Below are 26,524 nucleotides of genomic sequence, written 5' to 3' on the forward strand. Positions count from 1 at the left end.
TTACATTCCTGCCAGTGATGTACAAGGTTTCCCATTTCTTCACATCCTCACCAATACTTATTCTGTTATTTTGTTTTTTTTTTTTTTTGATAATAGCTATGAGGTGGGTATATTATAGTTTTGGTTTGCATTTCCTTAATGATTAGAGAGGTTTTAAACATCTTTTCACATGCTTATTGCCTATCTATATGTCTTCTTTGGAGAAATGTCTGTTCATGGCCTTTCCCCATTTTTGAATTGGGTTCTTTTATTGTTGAGTTGTAGGAATTCTTTATATATCTGGATAGATATATGATGTGCAAATATTTCCTCCCATTCTGTGGGTTGCCTTTTTACTCAGTTGATAGAGTCTTGCTATACACAATTGAAAAACTTTGTGAATTCCCCATTTGTTTATTTTTTTCCTTTTGTTGCCTGTGCCGTTGGTGTCATATGCAAGAAATCATTGCCAAATCCAGAAGCTTTTGTCCTATGCTTTTTAAAAAGAATGTTATAGTTTTAGGTCTTATATTTAGGTTATGAATCTATTTTAAGTTAGTTTTTCTTTATGGTGTTAGGTAAGTGTCCAACCTTATTCTAATGCTGTGAGTATCTAGTTTTTCTAGCACCATTTGTTGAAAACCTGTCCTTTGTCCATTGAATAGTCATGGCACACTTATTGAAAATCATTTGACTGTATATGTGAAGGTTTATTTCTGGACCTAGTTTAATCAGTTAGTCTGTGTATTTGTCTTTATACCAGTACCACAGTATTTTGATGACTGTAGCTTTATAGTAATGTAGGGTATGAACATGGAGGCCACCCTAGGATTTATCAACTATAGAATGGGGAGTGATCCAGGGTCCAGAGTTTAGAAATGAAAGATCAGAATCTTAGTAGGCTGGAAAATAAAGGGTCAGGGCCACATCAGGGGCTTGAGTGCTGAGGTCAAAGATTATCATCAGTTAGAGGTCAAGATCTAGATAAGTAAATTAGAATAGTAGACAAAGGACAACAGGACAGAGATTTTTTTGTTTGTTTATTTGTTTTTGTTTTTTTGAGAGAGAGAGAGAGAGCATGAGCACGCAGTGGGGGTGGGCAGAGGCAAGGGGAGAGGGAGAGAAAGGATCCCAAACACATTCTGTGTTGGGCATAGAGCCTGATATGGGACATGATCTCATGACCAAAATCAAGAGTTGGACGTTCAGCTGATGAGCCACCCATGTGCCCTGAATGAATGATTTTTAATGATGAACAAAGATCTTTCAAACCTGTTCTTTATATACTTCCTGTTGAGGGGAACAACTAGTTCTAAAGCATGTGATTATGGAGAGGAAGGCAGTTACCTGACAGTAGTTGTGAATCAAAATGGGGAATTTCTAGTACCTAATAGAACTCTCCTTCATCAAATTCTCTTCTTACTATTGCTATAGGTTAACTTTTCATAGTCTACCACTCATAAGTTAAAAGAGAGGTGGGATCTCTGAGATCTCACTGTACCCCAGGGTTTCTAGCCTTCCACCTTTGGATCTCTCTACCTGTGGAGTCCTTTCTCCCTTGTCCATTGTCTACTGTACATAATTCAAGTATACAATGGAGTTGTACTTAACTATGAAGGATTTTAAGTGACTTAACACAAATTTGTTATCCTAACAGTTCTGTAGGTCATAAGTCTATAGGAGTCTCACTGGGCTAAAATCAGGGTTGGCAGGGCTGCATTCATTTCTGGATGTTCTAGGAGAGCATTTGTTTACTTGCCTTCTCCCAACTTCTAGAGGTTACCTACATTCCTTGGCTCATGGTTCCCTTCCTTTGTCTTCAAGGCTAGCAATATTGTGTCTATCTGTTATTTCTAACTACAGCTGGGAATGTTTCTCGGTTTTTAAGGACCCATGTGGATAATCTAGGTAATCTCCCCATTGCACAGTTCTTATCTTAAAAAATTTTTTTTAAAAATATTTTATTTATTTATCCATGAGAGCCACAGAGAGGCAGAGACATAGGCAGAAGGAGAAGCAGACTCCTTGCAGGGAGCACGATGCAGGACTTGATCCCCAGACCTTGGGATCATGCCCTAAGCCGAAGGCAGACGCTCAACTACTGAGCTACCCAGGTATCCCACAAGGTTCTTAACCACACCAACAAAATCCCTTTTCCCATATAGTATATCACTGTGAAGGTTTTTTAGAATAGAAATCATACAAATCTTAGAAGTAAAACAAGAGTATGGTCTTCTAGATGTAATTCAGCTTGGTATAGTTCTAATTATTAGACCCTTTCAAGCATTCTGTTTTTAACTCTTTTTTTTTTTTTCCTTTTCTAAGATCCCTGTTTCAGCCCCTCATCTTTTGGGCTTTGGTTCTTGTTTGCTATTTTATCTTTGTTTCCAGACTAGCATGAGGACTCTATGAGCCTCTGTTGATCTCTGAAGGAGAGAAAGAACATTTCTTTTGAGGTTTATTTTGGTCTTAGGTCTCTCCTCTTTGATATTCCCATCAGACCTGTTGTCCTTATGGGCCCCTGCCTCACTTCTTTGTCTGATTAGGTTCTTCCCTGAGCTTTTCCTTTGGATGAAAAAATGGTTGATTGTTCTCTATGCTCTATCACTTTTTTCTGAGGTCCTGTTTTATCCCAGGTTTGTTGTTCTTGTGCTTTGTTGTGTCTTCTTGTTCTCAGGCTTCTTTGGATGGACTTTTTACCTCCTAATCCTCAGATTCTGTGTTGCCTCATTCTGTGTTCTTTGTATTTTTTTCCCTTAAAATTCTTCCTATTTATAGTTCTAGCCTCTGCTATTATCAGTCCTTGTGACCAGCAGTTTGAAGTTTAGTTTTTTTTTTTTAAGATTTATTTATTTATTTGATAAAAAGTCCCCTTCCCCCATCCCATGCTTTCAAGGGGGGGCAGGAAGGAGATTCTCAAGCCGATTCCCTACTGAGTGCAGAACTGGACACAGTGTCGGACTTGGGGCTTGATGCTTGATCCCACAACTCATGAGATCATGACTTGAGCTGAAACCAAGAGTTGGAGGCCCAACTGATTGAACCACCCAGATGCCCCCGACCCAGTCTGGTTTTGTCTCCCCAACCCAAGTCACAGTATCTTTTCTTAGGGACTTATAACCATCTACATTTAAGGCTAATTCCCATTTTATGTGGGAAGGCCATTTGTTGATTCTCCCTGAACAGTAAAATACTTAACACCTCCAGGTTTTCTTTCTTTCTTTTTTTTTTTTTTAAAGATTTTATTTACTTATTCATGAGAGACACACAGAGGCAGAGACACAGGCAGAGGGAGAAGCAGGCTCCATGTAGGGAGCCCAACGTGGGACTCGATCCCGAGTCCCCAGGGTCACGCCCTGGGCGGAAGCAGGGGTTAAACTGCTTAGCCACCCAGGGATCCCCACCTCCAGGTTTTCATTTAAGCCCATCTGCTGGGGCACCTGGGTGGCTCAGTGGTTGAGCGTCTGCCTTCAGCTCAGGTTGTGATCCCGGGGTCCTGGGATTGAGTCCTGCATCAGTCTCCCCGTGAGGAGGCTACTTCTCCCTCTGCCTATGTCTCTACCTCTCTTTCTGTGTCTCTCATGAATAAATAGATAAAATCTTTAATCCTTTGGTTTTTGAGCTCTACCTTATAGTTTACCAAGGTAAAAATTAAACTGTAGATGTCATAAAGTTTTTGTCTCAAGACTCTTTTTAAAACTTTATTATGAAGTTTTTCAAATATAGATAAAAGTTGAAAAACAGTGAACACTCATACAACTCTAAGATTCAACATATGTTACTATTGGCCATATTTGCTTTATCTTACTCCATATATTCATGCTTTTGTTTTTGTTTTTGGTTGAACCCCTGATGTAAATTGTAGATATCATGGAACTTCACATCTAAGTACTTAAGCATATATTTCCTAAGAATAAGAACATTCTTCTAATGGTTAGAGTACCATTATCATGTCTAAGAAAATTATTAAGAATTTCATATTAGCTAATATTCAATACAGATTCAAATTCCCCAGTTGTCTTAAGAGTGTATTTCATAGCTCCTGTTTTTAATTATGAAAGCTAATCGAGGTTTATGTATTGCTTTTGATTATTATGTCACTTTTAATCTGGAACAGCCCCTATGCTTTTTCTTCATGTTATTGATTTATTGAAGCATTCAGGCCAATTTGGGTTATAGAATTTTCCATACTTTAAATTTGTCTTATTTTCTCAAGGCTTTTTCTCTGTCCTTTTCTTTGTAGTTCCTGTAAATTGTAAGTTAGGTCTGGAGGCTTGATTAGATTCATGTTAAACATTTTTGGCAATGATTCATAGGTGATGTTTGTGTACATCTTATTGCATCATATTGCATCACATTAGGAAGCACAGAATGTCAGATTGTCTCACTCTCAGTGATGCTAATTTTGCTAACTGCCACATCTCTCAGTTATAAAGGTACATTTTCCCTTTTGCAATTAGTAAGTAACCTGCAGGGTGATTGCCTAATGTAATGATTTTAGCATTCATTGGTAATCCTGCTGGAATCTATGATTATATTGAATGTTACAAAGTAGCATTTTCTAATTCTATTATTTAATCTCTATTAGCTGACCTTTTTCTCTTGAATAGAGCTTTCCTTTCCTCTGTTTCATTCTCTTTTTTTATTAATATCTCTATAGACTCATAGGTTTGTAGTTATTCAACGTGTTAGTCAATTGTAGTTGTTAATTTTAATTTTCAAATTATCTCAAATTTGGCCAGTGAGAGCCCTTGCAAGCTCTTCCTGCTGTGTCTTTTTGACAGGACTCCATTAGTCTGAATGTTTCCTTCCTGGCATAAAATGTCCTCAGCTCACTTTGCCTTTGCTCTGCCCTGGGCCTGAAATCAATTATTTTCTTCAAGGAGCCCTGGTTTCTTTGAGTGACACGAGATTTACTCATTGTTTCTGGGGTATCATTGCTTTTAGGCTCTTTGAGGGCAAAAAGTCGACTAAAATATTTTTAAAAAAGAAATCATCAGTTCATATTAATATTTCCAATTCAGATTTAACATCCCAGAGCTTTTTCTTGACTTCTTTTACTTTATTTTTATTTATTTATTTTTAAAGATTTATCTATTTATTCATGAGAGAGAGAGAGGCAGAGACACAGGCAGAGGGAGAAGCAGGCTCCACGCAGGGAGTCTGACATGTGACTCGATCCTGGGTCTCCAGGATCACGCCCTGGGCGGAAGACAGCACTAGACCACTGAGCCACCCGGGCTGCCTGACTTCTTTTACTTTATATTTGTATCTGTTTTGCACATTGCAAATTCCAGATTTTAATAGCATTTATATGCTATTTGCATTATCTTGCAATATATAAAATATCAATATATAAAAAATTAGTTTTGGGACACCTGGGTGGCTCAGTCAGTTAAACGTCTGCCTTTGGCTCAGGTCATGATCTCAGGGTCCTGGGATTGAGCTCCACATCGGACTCCTTGTCAGCTGGGAGCCTGCTTCTCTTTCTCCTTCTACACCACCTTTGGGTACTCTCTCTCAAATAAACAAAAGAATTAAAAAAAAACTTTAAAAAATTAGTTTTAAAAGTAAGCCTATGTAAACCTGCTGATTGAAGTTTACGATATAAGCTTTCCTTACAGTTCCTTTTCCCTTGAATATATTTCACTAAGGATATATAGTCAGAATATAGTTTTCAAAAGTTAGGTGGAATAATTCTTTTTATGTGTTTATCATATACACAGATACTATCATCTACACATGTTATCAATCATATATATAGATATATTCATTTTTTTTCCTGTTTGTTTTCAGTTTTAGGGTTTGCTTTTTTTCCTTTTGGATTTATTTATTTATTTATTTATTTTTAAGATTTATTTATTTATGATATACAGAGAGAGAGAGAGAGAGAGAGAGAGAGGCAGAGAGGCAGAGACACAGGAGGAGGGAGAAGCAGGCTCCATGCCGGGAGCCCGACATAAGACTCGATCCCGGGACTCCAGGATCGTGCCCTGGGCCAAAGGCAGGCGCTAAACTGCTGAGCCACCCAGGGATCCCCTCCTTTTGGATTTAATTGTATTTTTTGAATCTGTAGAATATTTACATGGTTCAAAAGTCAAAACTACACAAAAAGATATACTTATAGAAAACTCAGTCATTGTCGTAACCATTTTCATTATTTTCTGGTTTATCCTGCTTCTGTTTTTTTTTTTTTTTTTTAAGATTTTAAAAAATTTATTCATGAGAGACACAGAAAGAGAGAGAGGCAGAGACACAGGCAGAGGGAGAAGCAGGCTTCCCACAGGGAGCCTGAAGTGGGACTCGATCCCGGGTCTCCAGGGTCACCCGTGGGCTGAAGGCAGTGCTAAACCGCTGAGCCACCTGGGCTGCCCTATCCTGCTTCTTTTTCTGTTTCTTTTTGTAAAATCAAATAAGTGTGTATGTGTGTGTATGTTCCTTCTCTCTTACACAGGTACTTTATATACCATTCCATAATTTTTCTCACTCAACAGTAGATACTGGAAATCACTCCTATAAGATCATAAAGCATTTCTTCCTTCTTTCCTTTTCTCCCTCCCTTCTTTCATTTTTTTTTTTTTAAAGATTTTTTTATTTATTTATTCATGATAGTCACAGAGAGAGAGAGAGAGAGAGAGGCAGAGACATAGGCAGAGGGAGAAGCAGGCTCCATGCACCAGGAGCCCGATGTGGGATTCGATCCCGGGTCTCCAGGATCGCGCCCTGGGCCAAAGGCAGGCGCCAAACCGCTGCGCCACCCAGGGATTCCTCTGTAGTGATTTTATTTTATTTATTTTATTTTATTTTATTTATTTTTTTTTTTGTTCTCTGTAGTGATTTTAAAATGTGACTTAGAGACTACTTGTAATTTGTAAGGATTTGGGGGGTGGTGTTTATTTTTATTTTTTTAAGATTTTATTTATTTATATCTGTCAGAGAGAGACAGAGAGCATAAGCAGGGGAAGGGCAGAGGCAGAGGGAGAAGCAGGCTCCCTGCTGAGCAAGGAGTCCAATGCAGGACTTGATCTCAGGATCCTGGGATCATGACCTGAGCCGAAGGTAGATGCTCAATCGACTGATCCACCCAGGGACCCTATTTTTTTTTTAACTTATATGTTAGCTTGCATGTGCGGGGAGGGGCAGAGGGAGAAGAACTCAAGCAGACTCACCACTGAGCACAGAGCCCCACATGAGGCTCAATCCCAGGACCCTGAGATTGTGACCTGAGCTGAAATCAAGAGCTGGCTACTGGGACACCTGGGTGGCTCAGAGGTTGAGCGTCTGCCTTCGGCTCAGGTCGTGATCCTGGAATTCAGGATCGAGTCCCACGTGGGGCTCCTGCGAAGAGCCTGCTTCTCCCTCTGCTTGTCTCTGCCTCTCTGCCTCTCTCTCTCTCTCTCTGTATCTCTCATGAATAAATAAATAAATCTTAAAAAAAAAAAAAAGAGCTGGCTGCTTAACTGACTGAGCTACCCAGGTGCCTCTTTTGGGGTAGTTTTTGCCAAAGATAAACATTACTACGAATGTCTATATTTTTGTTTCTGGTTCATTTGAGTATATACATGCCATACCTGATTTTTATTTTTTATTTATTTATTTATTTATTTTTTTTTCCATACCTGATTTTTTTTTTTATTTTTTTTTTATTTTTTAAAGATTTTATTTATTTATTCATGATAGTCACAGAGAGAGAGAGAGGCAGAGACACAAGCAGAGGGAGAAGCAGGCTCCATGCACCGGGAGCCCGATGTGGGATTCGATCCTGGGTCTCCAGGATCGTGCCCTGGGCCAAAGGCAGGCGCCAAACCGCTGCGCCACCCAGGGATCCTATACCTGATTTTTAAAATAACAGTAGTGTCGGGATGCCTGGGTGGCTCAGCAGTTGAGCGTCTGCCTTTGGCTCAGGCAGGACATGATCCTGGAGTTCCCGGATTGAGTCCCACATCGGGCTCCCTGCATGGAGTCTGCTTTTCCCTCTGCCTATGTCTCTGCCTCTCTCTCTGTATCTCTCATGAATAAATAAACAAAATCTTTTTAAAAAATTACAGTAGTGTCTTCTCAAAAACAGTTTTCCTGTCAGATTTGTTGAAATATCATTTTGGTGGCAAGAGAAAGGAAGCTAAAATAGGACATTTTGAGGATCCTTTATTTTTCTGAAATAATCTGCCAGCAGATTATTTTGAGAATCACTGTTCTGGGACGCCTGGGTGGCTCAGTTAGTTGGTATCTGCCTTTGGCTTGGGTCATGATCCCAGGGTTCTGGGATCGAGTTCTGTGTTGGGCTCCTTGCTCAGCAGGGAGTCTGCTTCTCCCTCTGCCCTGCTTGTGCTCTATCTCAAATGAATAAATAAAATCTTAAAAAAAAAAAAAAAGAGAGAGAATCACTGTTCTTGTGGTCTGAAATAATTTTAGATACTGCTAACTACTTGTTCTTGGTTTTCTTTTATATTCTGCCCAGGCTCCTGTTTATATTCGGGAATGTGCCAGACTGCACTATTTGGGCTCCAGAACTCAAGCATCAAAGGTAAGAATAAGAAATGGCTTTTAGCCCCAACAAGGAAGAGTTAATTAAGATTAATGGAGTTAAAGTGTGAAATCAAAGTAAAGCCATGGAAAATAAAATGTGTTATAGTTCAAAATTATCTAGTCAGTTTGAGATGAGGAAAAAGACTGAGAGGAAAGTTACATGTTGAAATAAAAGTGCCTCTGCATAGTCTTGTTTCCTTTCAGAGGTGCTCCACTGGTAGATGGGATCCTCTACATATGAGTGATGGCATAGATTGCATGTTTAAAGATTTTCATAAAGCCCCTGTGCATTCTGAAGCATATGATATAACAGTCTGTAAATAGCAAATGTATTAAATATTTTACAGCAGTAAATCACAGTTTTCTTTTTTTTTAATATTGTTTAATTTATTAAAATAAGTTGACTGCCAAATGTACCACATTCTTTTTTTTTTTTTTTTTTTTTTTTTTTATGATAGTCACACACAGAGAGAGAGAGAGAGGCAGAGACACAGGCAGAGGGAGAAGCAGGCTCCATGCACCGGGAGCCCGATGTGGGATTCGATCCCGGGTCTCCAGGATCGTGCCCTGGGCCAAAGGCAGGCGCCAAACCGCTGCGCCACCCAGGGATCCCTGTACCACATTCTTAACTTGCAGCTATGCAACTTGTCCAGGAAAGAAGACAAGTGGGAAGGAACATCTGTCCTGCAGGCAGCGCTCAGGGGGCTCCATGGGCCTTCCCTGGGAAATCACAGTTTTCTATAATACATTCTTGTTTCAGGTTCAGTGGTAACACTGTCAAACATTTCAAAGACTTGAGACCACGTGAGCTTAGAAAGCAAATGTGTGATGCTTATTAATAAGATTATATATAATTATTAAGCTTTAAAACTGAGAAGTTTAAAGAACTTCACAAGTACTTTTTGATGATCTCTTATTTAGTCTGTTTTGGTTAGAAACTTAAGCTGTTGTCTTACGCGGTTGTTTCTGTTGTTTGTTTCTGCCTCTCATTCAGTAAATATTTGGTGTGACCAGGACAACAATATATGATTTCAACTTGTTTCAACTGGAGTGTAGCTTCTCTTAGAGAGTTGTTTCTGTTCCTCAACCACTGCTGTGTAGTTATCCCATAATGTTCCTGTATGTAGGAAAGAGCACTGGCCAAGAGTCTGTGCACTTGGTCTCCAGGATGAGTCTGTCACTTTAGTATCCAAATGACTTTAAACTTAGAGTTTAACTTCAATTTTTTCTTCTATCAAATGGGAATGATACTTTCTCTGCTTACTTCATAGGATAGCAGTGAGAGTTATGTGCAATTAAAAGATGCTTTGAAAATTGAACTCTTTATAAATATAATTTTTGGTGGTAATATTCTAAATGAATTTAGGTTCTCTAGGCTGTCTTGGGAGTAGGCTATTTATATAGTCTGTAATTACAGATTTTTCTTCATGTGATAATTATATTTAGATTTTTCTTATTCCTAGGTATAGGAGTATACCATGCTCCCCACTTCTTCCTCTTTTTTTTCAGGGTGGCAGGAACCTGAAAACAAAGCTGGCAGGATATATTAATTTGCTTTTCTTTAAAATTTTCTCTAGGATGATCTTGATCTGATAGCTTCATGTTCTACTAAGTCCTTCCAACTGGCAAAATCTCAGAAACGGAACTTGGTGGATTCCTGCTCTCACCAGGAGGAGACCCAGCAGCGTACGGAAGAGGCATTGAGAGAACTGTTCCAACATGTTCACAATATGCCAGAGTCAGCAAAGAAGAAACAACTTATTAGACAGGTACCTGAAGGCAGGGAAACAGTGACAGGGCTTTAGCAATATGATTGAAGTTGTAGAATCCCTAGGGAATGTTGTTAAGCATCTCATTTAGAGAATAAGATTCTCTTATTGGCCCCAGCTTGGCTCAGTCAAGAAAGCAAACTAGTCATTGGAACCTCAGTGGCAGTCTCTGTCCTCCTACCCCACTACAGAAAGGAGTGGAGGCTCTGGGATTTCTAGAATTAAACAGAAAGATCTAAGTATGGTTAGAGTTTCTCACATTTTGGTCATGTACCAAGCATGCTGAGAGAGAACCAGCAGTTGAGATATATTGTTCCAAAGTTTAAATCCTTCAGATTTTCTTGGCAAATAATTTAATCTTTCTACATTTCAATTTTCTTGGTTTTTTCAAGAGGTAATTGAAATGTCTATGCTTCATGACTATGTAAAGATTAGAAGGAATATGTAAAGTGGCTGGCGTAGCAGAGCAAAAGTGGTAGCTCTTACTAATGAGTTGTTTGCAGTTAGAAAACACTATAAATTCAGGGGCCTAAGTTGGTGTTAGAAAGTAGGAATTCTGGTAGCTAAGTTTGTTTATTTTGGGGTTATGGGAGTAAAATTAGGTCTCCATTTGCCATTTTGAGACTCAAAGTGTAGTTTGAGTAAATCCCAATGACTTGGTTAGTTTCTTTCTTGGGAAATTTATTTTGTCTCAATTCCTCTTGAATTTGAGCTGAACACACAGGTCAGCCTCTTCTTAGTCAACTGGGACCTTCTTGAGGGAGGTCTCTTTTTATTTATTTTTTAATACTTAATCTGAAGTGTAGGGTCAGACATAACCATGTGCTCAGAAAATGTTGAACTGAGCTGTTCTTAACAATGGACAGTCCTGGGGGATCCCTGGGTTTGCTCAGGAGTTCAGCGCCTGCCTTTGGCCCAGGGCGTGATCCTGGAGTCGCGGGATCGAGTCCCACGTCGGGCTTCTGGCATGGAGCCTGCTTCTCCCTCTGCCTGTGTCTCTGCCTTTCTCTCTCTCTCTTTCTTTCTCTCTCTCTATGTCTATCATGAATAAATAAATAAAATCTTAAAAAAAAATTGACACTCCTTCAAGAGAAGTTTTCTGTTAGATTTTTTGAAGTTACTTTGAGATCTAGCAAATTGTGTTATGACTCGAATTTTCAAAGATGTTGGCCTAGTATTATTGTAGATTCAAAGCCTAGTATTATTGTAGATTCAAAGCAGTGTAGTGATTTAATTCTTGATAGAAACTAAGAGCAATTCAGGTAGGACAAGTGTCATGACTTCTGTCATCAAGAATAGAATGTTAAAGACATTACAAGGAAAAACTAACATTTTTGCTCTTTTTAGAAAAATAGGAAATTATAGAAAAGGTTAAGAAGAAAATAAATCATTCATCCCACCAGTGTTTACATTTTGGGTGTTTCTTTCAGGCTTTTTCATAGCGATAAATTTCTGCATAGTTCGGACCATACCACATACTTTCTTTTATTTTCTCATGCATGCTTATAAATTCTTGCATACGTTTAAAATACTGCCCTTTTGGGGGCACTTGATGGGATGAGCACTGGGTATTATACTATATGTTGGCAAATCGAACTCCAATAAAAAAATATACAAAAAAAATAATATTGCCCTTTTGTTTTGAAGAAACTATTAATTTTACTATTTCCTGATTTTTCTCTTAGTGATTATAAAAATAATAAATATTCACTGTAGAAGCAGCACAACTTCCAGTAGAGTATAAAGAAGAAAAATCACCTGTAATCATCCTGAGATAACCACTGATAAAAGTTTTGGAGTATTTTCTTCTAGTGTTACTTTCCATGAATATGTATTTGACATTTTTTTCTTTTGCTTGAGATCATAATATATGTTCAGTTTTTAATATTCCTATTCTTTTCATTTAATATTATATCATGATCATTTTCTGTATTGTTAAAAGGCTGTGAACAGGATGCCTGGGTGGGTCAGTGGTTGAGTGTCCATTTTTGGCTCAGGTTGAGATCCTGGGGTCCTGGGGTTGAGTCTCGCATTGGGCTACCCACAGGGAGCCTACTTCTCCCTTTGCCTTTGTCTCTGCCTCTCTCTGTGTGTGTCTCATGAATAAATAAAATCTTAAAAAAAAAGAGGGGGCTGTGAACATTTTTAACAGCAACTGGACATATTTGGGAATTAGGTTATTTTTTATCTTATAAATTTTTGTTTATAGGTATTTTCATTGCAGATTTTTTCCTAGAAGTGACATGACCAAAGAGCGTGCTTTTTTTTTTTTTTTTTTTTTGGTGGTACTGCTGTTTGGTCCTTTTTAATGTATAGGTTCCTCCTTCTCTCCCCTCTTTTTCTTTTCCCCTAAAAAATTGCCAAACTGGGACACCTAGGTGGCTCAGTGGTTAAGCCCCTGCCTTTGACCCAGGGAGTGATCCTGGAGTCCCGGTTTCGCGGCCCACATCGGGCTCCCTGCATGGAGCCTGCTTCTCTCTGCTTGTGTCTCTGCCTCTCTGTCTGTGTCTATCATGTATAAATAAAGTCTATTTAAAAAAAAATTGCCAAAAAAAATTGCCAAACTTTGTTTGAATCAACTTAAATTTGACATAATTTAGATTTAGAGAAAAATTGCAAAGATAGTACAGAGAATTCTCATGTATTTTTCATTCCTAATAGTAATATTGTTAAAACTAAGAAATTAGCATTGATGTATTACTATTAATGTGAGAGATTTGATTCAGATTTTAGCAGTTTTTTGCTAATATCCTTTTTCTGTGCCAGTGTCTAATCCAAGTTATCACACTGCATTTAAACACACACATCCGTACATTGTCTCTCTCCCTGCACTTTATTTGTGAAAGAAACCATATAGTTTGTTTTCCACAGTCTAGTTTTGCTAGTGTCACCCTTGTGGTGTTAACACATACCTCAGTCCTCTGTATTTATGATAAATTTGTAGTTAGATCTAATTCTAGAAGCTTGATCTGAATACATTAGATTTTTTTTTCTTTTTGGTAAGAACTTCATAGATAGTGTGTATTTTTTTAATACAGTAGTTCCTGCCCTTTATCTGTGGAGGGTACATTCCAAGACCCCTAGTGGATGCCTGAAAACCATGGATAGTATTGAACGCTATATATACTGTTTTTTTAAAAATATATATATATTTATAATAAATGTTTAATTTATAAATTAGGCACAGTGAAAGATTAACCACAATAGTTACTAAGAAAATAGAAGTATGTTATAGTTGTTCTATTATAATAGTATACTGTGGTGAAAGTTCTGTGAAATAAAATAAATATCTCTTAAAATATCTTACTATATTGTACTCTTCCTGTGATGATGTGAGATGATAAAATGCTTGTATGATGAGATAAAGTGAGGTGAATGATGTAGACGTTGTGACATAACGTTAGGCTACTACTACTGGCTAGGAGAATCATCTGCTTTTGGACTGTGGTTGATAACAGGGTACTGAAGCCACAGAAAGCAAAGCCACGAATAGAGGGGGACTACTGTATGCATTTTGAAAAGACTGGGCACACATTGCTAAATAGCTTCCCAGAAAATTATTAATGCTCCCACCAGCTAGGTACAAGACAGCCCCCCTATTGCATCTGGCCAACATTATCAGGAATGATATATTGGAGGGATGCTTGCTTTGTTTTTTTTATTTTTTATTTTTATTTATTTATTTATTTTTATTTTATTTTATTTTTATTTTGGATGGATGCTTGCTTTGTAAACTCTTTAGAAGTGACTAAATTTTCTGGTAATTAACTTTGAGAACTTTTTTGGTACCTGTATAATATGTATGAAGAGTGTCTTTTTTTTTTTTTAAACCTCCAGAACTGAACTTGAACTGGTAAAAATTTGCAAAATTACAATTCACATATTTAGAAACTATAGTTAGAAAAGGCAGATAAGTAGAAGAGTTTTAAGTATTATTTTTATTATTTTTTTTAAGATTTTATTTATTTATTCATGAGAGACACAGAGAGAGAGAAAGAGAGGGAGAGGGAGAAGCAAGGGACTCCATCCTGGATCCTGGTCACGCCCTGAGCCAAAGACAGATGTTCAACTGCTGACCCATCCAAGTATAATACTTCCCAAGTATTATATTTTTTAACTAAGGAGATAAATGGCTAATCAAAGCATTATAAATAAGACTATACAGTGTTTTAGGTTTTCTATTTTTCCATGTTAGATACCATCAAACAAAGAGTTGATATTGATGAAATTGACCACTTTTTATTTTGATATATTTCCTCCGTTTATAGTGCTGGCAAGCACTCATAATAAATGTCCATTTAAAGAGCTTTAGTAACTTTTTTATTCTGTATGCAATTAATGTTAAATTAAGGATTGTTTTAGGTTGTGCTGGTCACTCTTCATGTCCAAGATATTTTCTGCAAAAAATATTGATTACCAGCTGGAGATCTTGGGCAAATTGCATAACTCTCTGGGTCTTGGTTTCCTTGTTTATAAAATAGAGGTGATGCTACCAAACTTACAGTACATAAGAAAAAGGAAAATGAAGTACAGTCTCCTTATAGTAATTTAATAAATTTGAATTTTTTTTGGCAACATCATTTCTGCTTTTGAAATTTGCTTAGTAACCTACTAATCCATATGTGTACAGACTCACTTATTCCTGGACTTTTCTGCATATTTACACTTAGCTGTTGATTATCACAGAATCCTATCTCCTGGTAGAGGAAATAATAGTAAAATGTTTATGTTTTCTCTTAGTTTAATAAGCAATCTGTGACCCAAACACCAGGGCGAGAATCTTCTACTCCTCGGGTACAGAAAAGAGCCCGTTCACGTTCCTTCAGTGGCCTTATTAAGGTAGGTATGCTGTGTTCTCATTTTTAGCATTGACTTAGAGAAAACTTAACAGTCTGACTTTTCAATGCATAAACAGTTTTCTTCTCTTCTTTGGGATCCTATGAAGGGTTTATTTGTAAGAGGATAAGGATAGAATTTGGAAAAACTTCGGGTTTTTATAGCATTTTGCTGTGTTTCGAATTGGAGAAGGAGCTGTATGATTAGAGAGTAAAAGAAAGGTCCTTCCTTCTCTTTGGGCCTGAGGACAGAGTCCCCAATGTGGAGAGTTCTTTACAATTTGCAAAAGCTATGGAGAAATGGAGTTGACAGACTTATGGAAATGGTTAGGAAATGGATTTTCTGAGCCTAGCAAATTTTAGGTGATTTAAATTTTTGTAAGCTTAATATTTTAATCAGTTGTATATTCTCTTCCTTTGCAGCAAATTACTTAAAAATCTTGTTTTAAAAACAAGTACAATATCTACTGGGCTGTTGCTGCCATCACTATACTTGTGGATTTAGTTCACACGTCCTCGCGGATGATATGAACTTGTAGTTAAGGCATGTTGCCATCAGGTGGCAGTAGATAACGTAATAATGGGATTAGAATTTTCAGGCATAAAACTAAGGCAAGGTTCTGGTTAACTTGGAGAGAGATTAAGCACAGTTCTGTGTTCTGCTGTGTTTCTTTTAAAATTATTTTAACATCTATAAATTTAGAATCTATAAATACAACAACAGTAAGGAGGTCTGATTAAAATGGAAAATAAAAATAAATACCTTGTAATATATATTTTTTCTTTAAGCTGCAGTTGTTAGCCTGCAGTTGTTAGCCTGTGGGGGCCATTAGTCTGTGAGACATTAGTCTTGCTTGACATCAAAATTTCCTTTGTGATCAACAGAATGAAAAAACAACTCAGAATGGAATAAAATATTGTAAAATATATATCTAGTAAGGAGTTAATGTCCAGAATATATAATGCACTCCTACAAAAATGGGAAAAAGAATTTAAAAATGGGCAAAGGACGTAGATATTTCTCTAGAGAAGATAAACAACTGAAAAGATGCTCAATATCTCTTATCTTTAGGAAAATGCAAATCGAAACTACAGTAAGATAGAAAATAACAGTAGGATGACTATTATTAAAAAACAAAACAAAATAACAAGTGTGGGTGGGAACATGGAAAGATTGAAACCCTCATGGGCTGCTGGTGGGAATATAAAATGGTGCACCTGCCATGGATAACAGTATGGCAGTTCCTCAAAGAATTAAGTAAGATTACTACAGAATTCAGCAATTCCGCTTCTGGATATGTACCCCAAAGAATTGAAAGCAAGGATATGAACACATATTTGTACACCCATGTTTATAGCAGTATTATTCACAGTAACCAAAAGGTGGAAGCCATTCAAATATCTATTGACCGATGAATGGATAAACAAAATATTGTGTGTATATATATACACACATATACACACATACACATATATATATGCAATGGAATATTATTTAGCCTTAAAAAAGGAAGGGAATTCTAACATATGCTACAAGATGGATGAGCTTTGAGGACATCATGTTAAATGAAATAAACCAGTCACAAAGAACAAGTACTATATGATTCCACTTATGTGAGATACCTAGAATTGTCAAACTCATAGAGAAAGAAGTAGAGTGGTGGTTGTTAGGGTCTAACGGTTTGGAGGAATTGGGAATTATTGTCTAGTATGTACACAATTTGGGGAATTAAAAAGGTTCTGGAGATGGATGATGGTGATGGTGCTCAACAATATGAATGGAATTAATGATGCTGAACTATATACTTAATATAGTTAAAATGATAAATTTTGTGTTATGTATATTTTACTATAATTAAAAGGTAATTTATTTTGCTAGAACCCCTGCAGTACATTCACCTCCTTGGGTATAGTTCATTGTTGGTTCATTTTACTTGGAAGTCTTTCATTCCCTTTGACTTCCTGTCATTGAGATGATTGATAACAAGAAAAGTTATTAGTCAAATAAAGGTTTCTCTATGTGTCAAACAAATATTTCTTTAACTGAAGCTAGATGGGTGTAGTTTTCTCTTCCTAGTAAGTTCTTCTGCAGTGGCTTTAGATGTATTTCTAAATGTTGATTTGAAATGTAAATAAATATGGGGGCAGCCCTGGTGGCTCAGCGGTTTAGCACTGCCTTCAGCCCAAGGTGTGATCCTGGAGACCCGGGATCGAGTCCCATGTCAGGCTCCCTGCATGGAGCCTGCTTCTCCCTCTGCCTGTGTCTCTGCCTCTCACTCTCTCTCTCTCTCAGTGGGGAAGCTTCTTCTCCATCTCCTGCCTGCTTCTCCCTTTCTTCCCCGCTTGTGCTCTTCTCGCTCTCTCTCTCTCTCAAATAAATAAATAAAATCTGAAAAAAAAAACTTCTTTGGAAGCTTTATAGCCAGTCTTTTGGCTCCTAGCATCCCCCTTTCAGCTTAACTCTGAGGTGACAGCTGATTTCTGAAAGGAAGATGTAGTAGTCTCATTTTTCCAGCATTCCTGCATTTTAGCTATTTTATTTATATTCTGCTTTGATTCCTTTCGTGGGCTAGACTTTTTCCTCCAAAATTTCTCTTATGTGACATTGAAATATTCTTAATATTGCTGCTGATTCATATTGTAGAGTTTAATGTTCTAGTTTTGTTACATTTTTTTGGGATTTAAACTATCCTCTAAGAAGAAAAAGATAAGAATTCCCCAAAGATGGTAGAATTGTCACTATCAGCTGTTATAGTAGGTTATGTCAGCTTCTAAGCTGTTCAGATGAAAGGTCTTTTAATCCTGCTCTGAATGACAGTATAGTCATGTGAACCTCTTAAGAAGGCCTGTACACTCTTGTGGCTATATTAGAAACTCTTAAAGACTTTCTCCAAATTTTCTAATCCTATGCAAGGACATGACAGGGAAGCAGCCTTAAGGTGGACCCAGAAGAAGTTTCCCTGAGTAGAGAGGGGACTCTTAACAGCTGCCAGAGACAACACATATTTGGGGAAAAAATTATACTGGTAAATAACTGGTGGTGGTTGTGTTTTTTTGTTTGTTTGTTTTTGTTTTTTTATGACTTCAGAAACACACTGTAATTGGCCTGCTTTGCTAGTTTAAATCAACTATAAATCTGCTTCTTATATTTCAGCTTTTTTTTTTTTTTTAATTTCAGCTATTTTAAATGTAGAGGAAAAGTGATCACCTAAAGAAAGGCAATAACTTCATAGTTTTTGGTAACATGCTTTGGCATCCCATTATAAGATGGCCTTGGAGAATTTACCAAAAAGCTGAAATTTTTTTAAACTAAGAAACTATAGATTTAAAGACCAGTAGAGCTGTAAATAGTAGATCTTTATAAATCACATATTTTCTCTTCCTAAATCAGCGGAAGGTCCTGGGAAATCAGATGATGTCAGAAAAGAAAAACAAGTACCCTACTCCGGAATCTGTAGCCATTGGTGAATTGAAGAGAACCAGCAAAGAAAATATGAACTTAGTAAGATATTGTTCTTTGGACTTCATCTTTGTGGACATTGGTAGAAAGGAGAAATATTGATATACCGTCCTCTGTTATACTGTGTTTCTCTAGGTCATTCAACTGTGCCTTTTCTTTAATCCTTTAATTTATGTTGATAGTCAAAAACAAACACATGTGGAGTTCCAGGAAGCTATAGCTAGTATGGTACAGCTCTTCCTCTGAAGAAGCCATGTGGTCCTCTGGGAGGACCAGGGGATTTGCCGTTAGACCTGATTTGAGGCCAAGGGAAACCATTCATTCTCTCTGAGCCCATCTTCTCCTCTGGAAATAAGGATATGTCATATGCAGAGATGACAAATAGAGTGAAAGAGCTCCACAAAGTGCTGGAGGGATAGTTCTTACTGGCAGGTAACATTTGAGCTGGGCCTACTTGGCACTGCATTATATGTTGGGTGGCACTTCTAGTTATCCCAGATATGCTGCTTCATTAAGTCAGCAATAAAATCAGTTAAAACTAATGATGTAAATACAATCAGCCTCAGTAAAATGCTTCACATTGAAATTGAACAAGCAAATAATTCTGTTAATAAAGTCTGTCTGTAGGAATGACATTAATTAGCACATTTAAGCCACTATAAAATTTTCTTGTTACAGTTATTTTCTGGCTCTCCAGCTGTCACGATGACACCAACAAGATTGAAATGGTCTGAGGGGAAGAAAGAGGGGAAAAAAGGTATTGATTGTACTTATCCCATGTTCTTACTGAATGTAAGTCCTTTCTGCCTCTAGTCCATCAGTAGCAGTTTTTGAATTCCCACTGTCAGAAGCAATGTAAAATTGCAAGGCTGGTCAGCAGATGATTACTGATCATCTACCCAGCACTGTCTCGGGTGCTGAGGGGTAGAGCTGTGAAGATGGACACACATGGCCCCTGCGTTTTTGGGCAGATGGGACACATATGAAAAAAATCTTAAGAATACTTGTTGAGTAAATTAAAAGCAAGTGTAAACTAATTTGAAAGACCAAGTACAGAAATGCTAAGAATATGCTCAATAAACATAGAATAGTTATGTTCTTTTTCTTTTCTTTTTTTTTTTTTTAAATTTTTATTTATTTATGATAGTCAGAGAGAGAGAGAGAGAGAGAGAGAGAGAGAGAGAGAGAGAGGCGCAGAGACATAGGCAGAGGGAGAAGCAGGCTCCATGCACCAGGAGCCCGATATGGGATTCGATCCCGGGTCTCCAGGATCGTGCCCTGGGCCAAAGGCAGGCGCTAAACCACTGCGCCACCCAGGGATCCCGTTATGTTCTTTTTCTGTGTAGACTTTGCCTTGTTTATTCAGTGAGGCTTCCAGCTAATAAATAGCTGCTGGACCCTGGAAATCATATCATACAACATATTTTTCGGACAAAAAAAGATTATTTGGTGCTGGGACTGCTGGTTGCAGCAGGCTGTTCTGGTAAAAGGCAGCCGCTGCTGTGTTTTTTCCTGAGGAAGCCATGTGGTCCACTGGGAGAACCAGGGGATTTGCTGTTAGACCTGATTTGAGACTTCATTTTTCTAACCAAGGAAAACCATTCATCTCCTCCTCTGAAAATAAAGATAATAGTTATATCTAGTTCACAGATTTCTTATGAGGCTTAATTGAAATAATGTCTTAGAAGCATTAACAAATAGTGATAGTTGTGACTAGAGAGGACCGGCAGAGACTTGTCTGTTTTGTAAGGCTCACGTGGCAGATGAAGCGATCTCTGGCTTGATGTGTGCATTTTACTACTGAGACATGAGCTAATTACGATTTGAGACATCAGCAATAGAAAGAGAACAAGTCCAGCCCTTACGGATAAATCTTTTTTCTTTTCTAGAAGATTAGATTTCAGTGTGGTCTTGTTCCTTATTCTTGAATGAATTATCTGAATGCTCTTTCTTTCCATCTTGCTTCTGACTGGGCTGTCAGAAGCAGGGCTGTCTTTAGGCAAGTTGAGTGTTTGAGTTATGTGTGTCTAAATATTTCTACGTATATATCTGTAAATCAAAACCAAGCATAAGTTATTTTTGTAGGATACATTGTTTTATATAAATTATACCTTTTGTGGCTCTCGTTTTTGAAAATAATCAAGAAGGGCACCCATGTGGCTCAGTAGGTTGTGTGCCTTCAGCTCAGTTTATGATCCCAGGGTCCTGAGATTAAGCTCTGCATTGGGCTCTCTGCTCAGTGGAGAGACTGTTTCTCCCTCTCCCTCTGTGATCTCTTTTACTCTTAGTCTCTCTCAAATGAATAAAAAAAATCTTTATTTTTTTATTATAATTTTTAAAAGATTTTATTTATTCATGGAGAGAGAGAGAGAGAGAGAGAGAGAGAGGCAGAGAAACTGGCAGAGAGAGAAGCAGGCTCCATGGCAGGGAGCCCAATGTGGGACTCAATCCTGGGACCCCGGGATCACGCCCTGAGCCGAAGGCAGGCGCTTAACCGCTCATAAATAGCTGATGGCATCCCTAAAAAAATCTTTAAAAAAAAGAAAAGAATCAAGAAATAGTAAGTCTTTTTATACTGACAATTCTACTTTCAGAAGGGAGAAGTGCATTAAAGAAATAAGCCAAGTTCATATTTTACCAAGAAGATTTAGAGCAGGGATTCTTGAGCTGTTATGTATGGACCTCCTAAGGGCTTTAATCAAGTTCTTGGTATTGTTGATGTCATTTTATGTGTTGGTGCCTATGTACATTTTTCTGAAGGACAGAACATATAGTTTTATTAGATTCTCAAATTAATGAATCAGGTGTCCCAGCTGTCTTGGTCAGCAGAGCATGTGACTCTTGATTTTAGGGTCATGAGTTCAAGCCCCATGTTGGATGTGGAGCCTACTTAAAAATAAAAAAGTGATTCAGAAAATTGGGGGCCCACACATAATGAACACCTTTGATTGGATTAGGCAGTGGCATGTTCATACTGCTTTCTCCTTGGTCACTTCTTGTATTCTGAAAGGCCTGCCTTGGCTGTCATAATGCTGCCCTATTCTTGTTCTTCCTTCTGAATTCTTTTCCATCTCTCTGGTAGCTTTCCTGTTGCTGGCCTACCTCTCTTCTTCCTTCTTCCTTCTTCCTTCTTCCTTCTTCCTTCTTCCTTCTTCCTTCTTCCTTCTTCCTTCTTCCTTCTTCCTTCTTCCTCCTCCTCCTCCTCCTCCTCCTCCTCCTCCTCCTCCTCCTCCTCCTCCTCCTCCTCCTCCTCCTCCTTCTTCTTCTTCTTCTTCTTCTTCTTCTTCTTCTTCTTCTTCTTCTTCTTCTTCTTCTTCCTCTTTTTCCTCTTCTTCTTCCTTCTTTCTTCTTCCTTCTTCTTCTTCCCCCTTCTTTTTTTTTTTTTTTTTTAAGATTTTACTTATTTATTTGAGAGAGAGCACACGTGCATGAGTGGGGTAGGGAGGAACAGAGGGAGAGAGACAAGCCGACTCCATGCCAAGCATGGGGCCCAATGCAGGGCTTGTTCTCACAACCCCAAGATTACAACCTGAGTGAAACCAAGAGTCGGATGCTCAACCAACTGAACCACCTAGGTGCCCTTCTCTTTGTGTTTTAAGTGCTCTATCCTGAGTTTCTCTGCTTATTTCTGCTCTTACTTTTTACCTCTCAGCAGCCTGGGCTAACCCACAGCTTTATTCTCTCAGTTGAATAACTGCTTCTAAACGTGGCATCTCCAGATGGCGATTTTATAAAAGGAATATTATTTGAGGGAAATAATGCAGTTTTATTATCATCAAGAGCACGCTGCAAAAAGACATTTATTTAGCATAGGGTTTCTCAACATGGCACTGTAGACATTTGGGGTCAGATAATTCTCTGCCATGGGGAGCTGCCTTGTACATTGTGTCATGGTTAGTAGCTTCCCTTGGTAGCACCCTTCCCCGGTTTTGACAACCCAAAATGCCTCCAAACATTGCCAAGTATACCCTGGGAAGGAGGTGGCAAACTCGCCCTCAGATGAGGACTGCTGATTTGTCACCTTCTTATTATTGGGCATTATTTTCAGTAGTGAGAATCTTACTTCCTTCAAAGCCCAACCTAAACCACATCTCCTCTTTGAAACCTTTGGTTAACCCAGCCAGATGAATGTTTTCCTTTGAACTCTTACTGACGCTATTAAAATGTTGACATATTTAGTATGATTTATTGTGGTTATTTACTTCACATGTATTGTCTGATATCTGTAGCTAGTTTCTCTTCTGGAAGACAAAGGCCAGACCTGAGAATATATTTGTAGCCTCCTGTCTTCTGTTCTTTTCTTCCTCCCAGTACTGACAGTGCGTTGTAGGCATTTAATAAACATTCGCTGGTAAGAGGCATAGTTGTGGTAAGGCTTTGAGCTCTGCGTTCAGTTATACTTTGGTTCAATTCCCAGCTTTGCTGCTTAATATCTGTTAATCTTGGAGCAAGTTAACTTGTGTAGGCTTCAGATTTTTCACTTGTAAAATGGCAAGAGCATTACCTCATGCACAGATTGTTGTGAAGATAAATAAGATAATGTACATAAGGTGTTCAGAGTGGAGTCTGGTGCAAAATATGCACTTAGTACATTGGTCGCTGTTATTGCCATTAAGTTTTTTTTTTATTTATTTTTTATTTTTTATTTATTATTTTTTTTAAGTTTTTTTTTTAATATTTTTAAAATTTTTATTTATTTATGATAGTCGCAGAGAGAGAGAGAGAGAGGCAGAGACACAGGCAGATGGAGAAGCAGGCTCCATGCACCGGGAGCCCGACGTGGGACTCGATCCCGGGTCTCCAGGATCGCGCCCTGGGCCAAAGGCAGGCGCTAAACCGTTGTGCCACCCAGGGATCCCGGCATTAAGTTTTAATGAACTGAGATTAGGGTACATGGACAAAGAGATACTTACTTGATAGAAAGTCAAAAATTCTCAATTAAGCTCTTTAACCCTCAGTTTGTAGAAATTAAGTATAGATTCTCTAGCTCTTATGTGAGATGTTTGCAAAAAGATATTTATAAATATGCTTAATGTTTTTGTTTCTCTTTCAACCTAGGATTCCTCTGAAGGATCCAGAATTCTCCTGTTGTCCATCCAGAATTTTCTCATTGGTGGACCAGGCATCATTACTGCTCACAGAGAAGCTTGGACTTGCAGCTTGCATGCTGCATTTTGCATTGTGAAAGTCAACTAATCCTATGACCTGACTGATACCTCTAACCCCACTCACTGGATGTCTGCAAACTCTGTCTACTGAATGGGTGCTAGCATCTCTCTCTCTTTTTGAAAATATTGTGGAGAAACCACTAACCAGCCAACCAGCTCACGTAGCACAGTAAATGGGCAGAACCAGGTGGGCTACAGTGCTTATTCCATGTATTTGTTTGATATTATTTTTTAAAATATGAAAGTTGTATTCAACTACCAGTGATTTTTTTTTTTTAAGTACTGTCAGTCCTAGTGGATTAATATTATTTTCAACTGATACTTGAGGCTTTTCTCTGTTTTGATGGCATGGTGGCGTATTTTGGTTGTTTCTTGTTTATTTGTTGTTGTTTTTTTTGAAGCCATTTTTTATTTATGTCATCTAAATTGCATCTAAGACAGATGTCTTTCCCTTCTTTTCCACCTTAAACTTTGGGAAAGCTTTTTATCTCATGAGGCTGTATTCCTCAATATCGTTTCTGTTCAAAGAACTTACAGCTTTCCTAGAAATAGAAAAATTATTTCTTGGACCTGAGTTATTGAAAAAGGAGAATTCAGAATGATACCATATTTTAACAAATGTCAGTTTTTAACTTTGTCCCTTCCTCCCTCCTTTCCTCTCTCCCCCTTTCTTTCCCTCTCCTTAGTGATGACAAAGTAATTGTGTGGTTGTGGAACTTGTCTTCTTCATTCAGTCTCTCCTCACCTAAAACATCTCTGGTGCCACTATTTCTGTGCCAGATCACTGTGACTCAAGGAAAGTCACCAATGGCTTGAGAGAGATTTACTGAAATATCTGAATGTACTGGAAACTCTGGAGTGTGACTAGGTTGGGGCCAGCTGGCTTTATGTCCAGGGTGACACCTTGTGGTTGGGGTGATCTTTCACCTTCTAAGGGATTGGGTGTGAGGCTAGACTTGTCTCCTGAGAGCAGGAGTCACAGGGGGAAGTGAGCATCACTCTCTGCAGGGCTGAGAGGATTTCAAAGAGCATATTCTCCCTTGGAAGCTGTTGTGGCTCATCATCAGTGTTTGAGGAGGGTTGCCGCACCGCCCCCGTCCTTGTCAGGATGGGTGCAGGAGTAGTTTGGAGGTGGGGCTGGGGCTTTGACTGGGTTGGGGATGTTCATGTGTGTTTGAGGTAAGCAAGCAGTGGCATGGCTTTGATCTGTTGTATATACTCACTGCCTAGAGAGCAGCATGTGGCAGGAGAGAGCGTTTGGAGTGGGCCTGCTTTCTTAAGCTGTGTAATGGCTCAAACCCTGTGCAGGAGCTCAGTCAGGCTCTGTGAGGAAGCAGTGCCCAGCAAAGTATGACTTGCTAACTATCTTGAAACTCTTGAAAGAGCTGTATTTCTGCCGAAATGAAAGATGACTCTGGGGGTTCACAGTTTGGTTTTGTGGCCAGCTATCCTCTCTTCCATACTTTCCTGTTTCATTTGCTGCTTAATAGCAGTAGTGAAGAGAAATGTAAAATTTGGCCTTCCAACTTGGATCGTGAACAATAGATGGTGGGGTGTATAAGCCTGCTTAAAAGCCCCTTTCTCTAGAGCAGTTTTATATCATCCTTAAAAATACTTATTAGCAAATATGTTTGTGTAGGTTTCTATTTGGCTTTTTTATTATTGAGAAAATAAGGACCAACTACCAGTGAATGCACAGAGAGACTGCTTTTGATTCGACCAGACTGGAATAGTATTCTCCCTTAACCTGATACTTCCTTTCTTTATTTGTCTAAGTGTTTCATCCCATAGTGGTATGGTCTGTTAAACATGCCTGGCATCAGGTGGAGAGAGCAGAGCAGTGACCTGATACCTTCCTGTCTTCGGCTTTGTTCTGGGGTTCTATTTGAGGGAGAGGTAGCTGAGATTTAGAAGACTTTGGTTGAATGGAATTGGTAACCTAGGTGTTGTGCCAGGGCTAGGGTGGTGAGAGAGATGCTTGCCACATGCACATGCTTTTGTACAGCTTGCCCTCTTGGGCACTTTATGTGTGAATTTGGGTATGCATGTTTCATTTAAGTTATTTATTAAATATACTTTCCCTTGCTTAAAGGGTGGGATAGGTCATTTTTAAATAGAAGTTGTGATCCAGTTGGAATCCAAATTTGAGAAATAAACAGCATAACCTTCTGCCTTGTAATATTTGAGTGTTCTAATCCTATGGAATCTTATGGAGAACTCAAAGACAAAAGCCCTTTATCAAAAGGAGCAGGATACTGTCTCCTTTCTGACTTGGTGGGGGGTGTATTTTTGAGCCAGTATTTAACAGTTTTTTTTTTTTAATCTATAAGATGTTGTTGTTTTTTTTAATCTGCTATGTTTATTTTTCATGTTGGAACAGTCTCTTTGGAAATGCTTCCTTTTATGGCTTTTAACATTTCATTTCTTTCTGGGGTCAGTTGTGATGGATTCTGATGTGATGTTAGTACAGGACAGTAGACTTGTGCCAGTGGGCATAAATGTGAAGACACAGAGCACCTCCTTGATTCAGGTCCGGGGTGAGCTACACTAGTTGGATCAGTGAAAACCACAGACACTGGAATGTCTAACCTTTTATAATGATAGACTTTTGCACTGAGACCAGGAAATCTGGTTTGAAAGACTCCACTGCCACAGTGAAAGATTAAAAGATCCTGATTGTACCTGAGTGCCAAAACATGTTAAAGGAGCTGGTACTTAATTGGTTATAACTGAAACCACAGCTGGTCCTCCACCCACTCTTCACCCTGAATATCCTTCTAGGGAGCA

At 38.3% G+C, this 26,524-nt stretch overlaps 1 protein-coding gene across 3 annotated transcripts in view; it reads left to right on the forward strand.

The window, feature by feature from the left end:
- ARHGAP19 (Rho GTPase activating protein 19) overlaps positions 1-25,916 on the forward strand; it is a 62,935-nt gene extending 37,019 nt beyond the window's left edge. For all 3 annotated transcript variants that reach the window (XM_072805834.1, XM_072805835.1, XM_072805833.1), the window contains 6 exons: positions 8,438-8,503; positions 10,083-10,274; positions 15,015-15,113; positions 18,501-18,611; positions 19,248-19,326; positions 23,628-25,916. In XM_072805834.1, the coding sequence (XP_072661935.1) occupies positions 8,438-8,503; positions 10,083-10,274; positions 15,015-15,113; positions 18,501-18,611; positions 19,248-19,326; positions 23,628-23,638 (558 nt within the window). In that variant the 3' untranslated portion in view covers positions 23,639-25,916. The remainder of the gene's footprint in view (positions 1-8,437; positions 8,504-10,082; positions 10,275-15,014; positions 15,114-18,500; positions 18,612-19,247; positions 19,327-23,627) is intronic.
- The last annotated feature ends 608 nt before the right edge of the window (positions 25,917-26,524 follow it).

Source organism: Canis lupus, chromosome 29 (assembly GCF_048164855.1).
Source record: "Canis lupus baileyi chromosome 29, mCanLup2.hap1, whole genome shotgun sequence".
Taxonomy (NCBI): domain Eukaryota; kingdom Metazoa; phylum Chordata; class Mammalia; order Carnivora; family Canidae; genus Canis; species Canis lupus.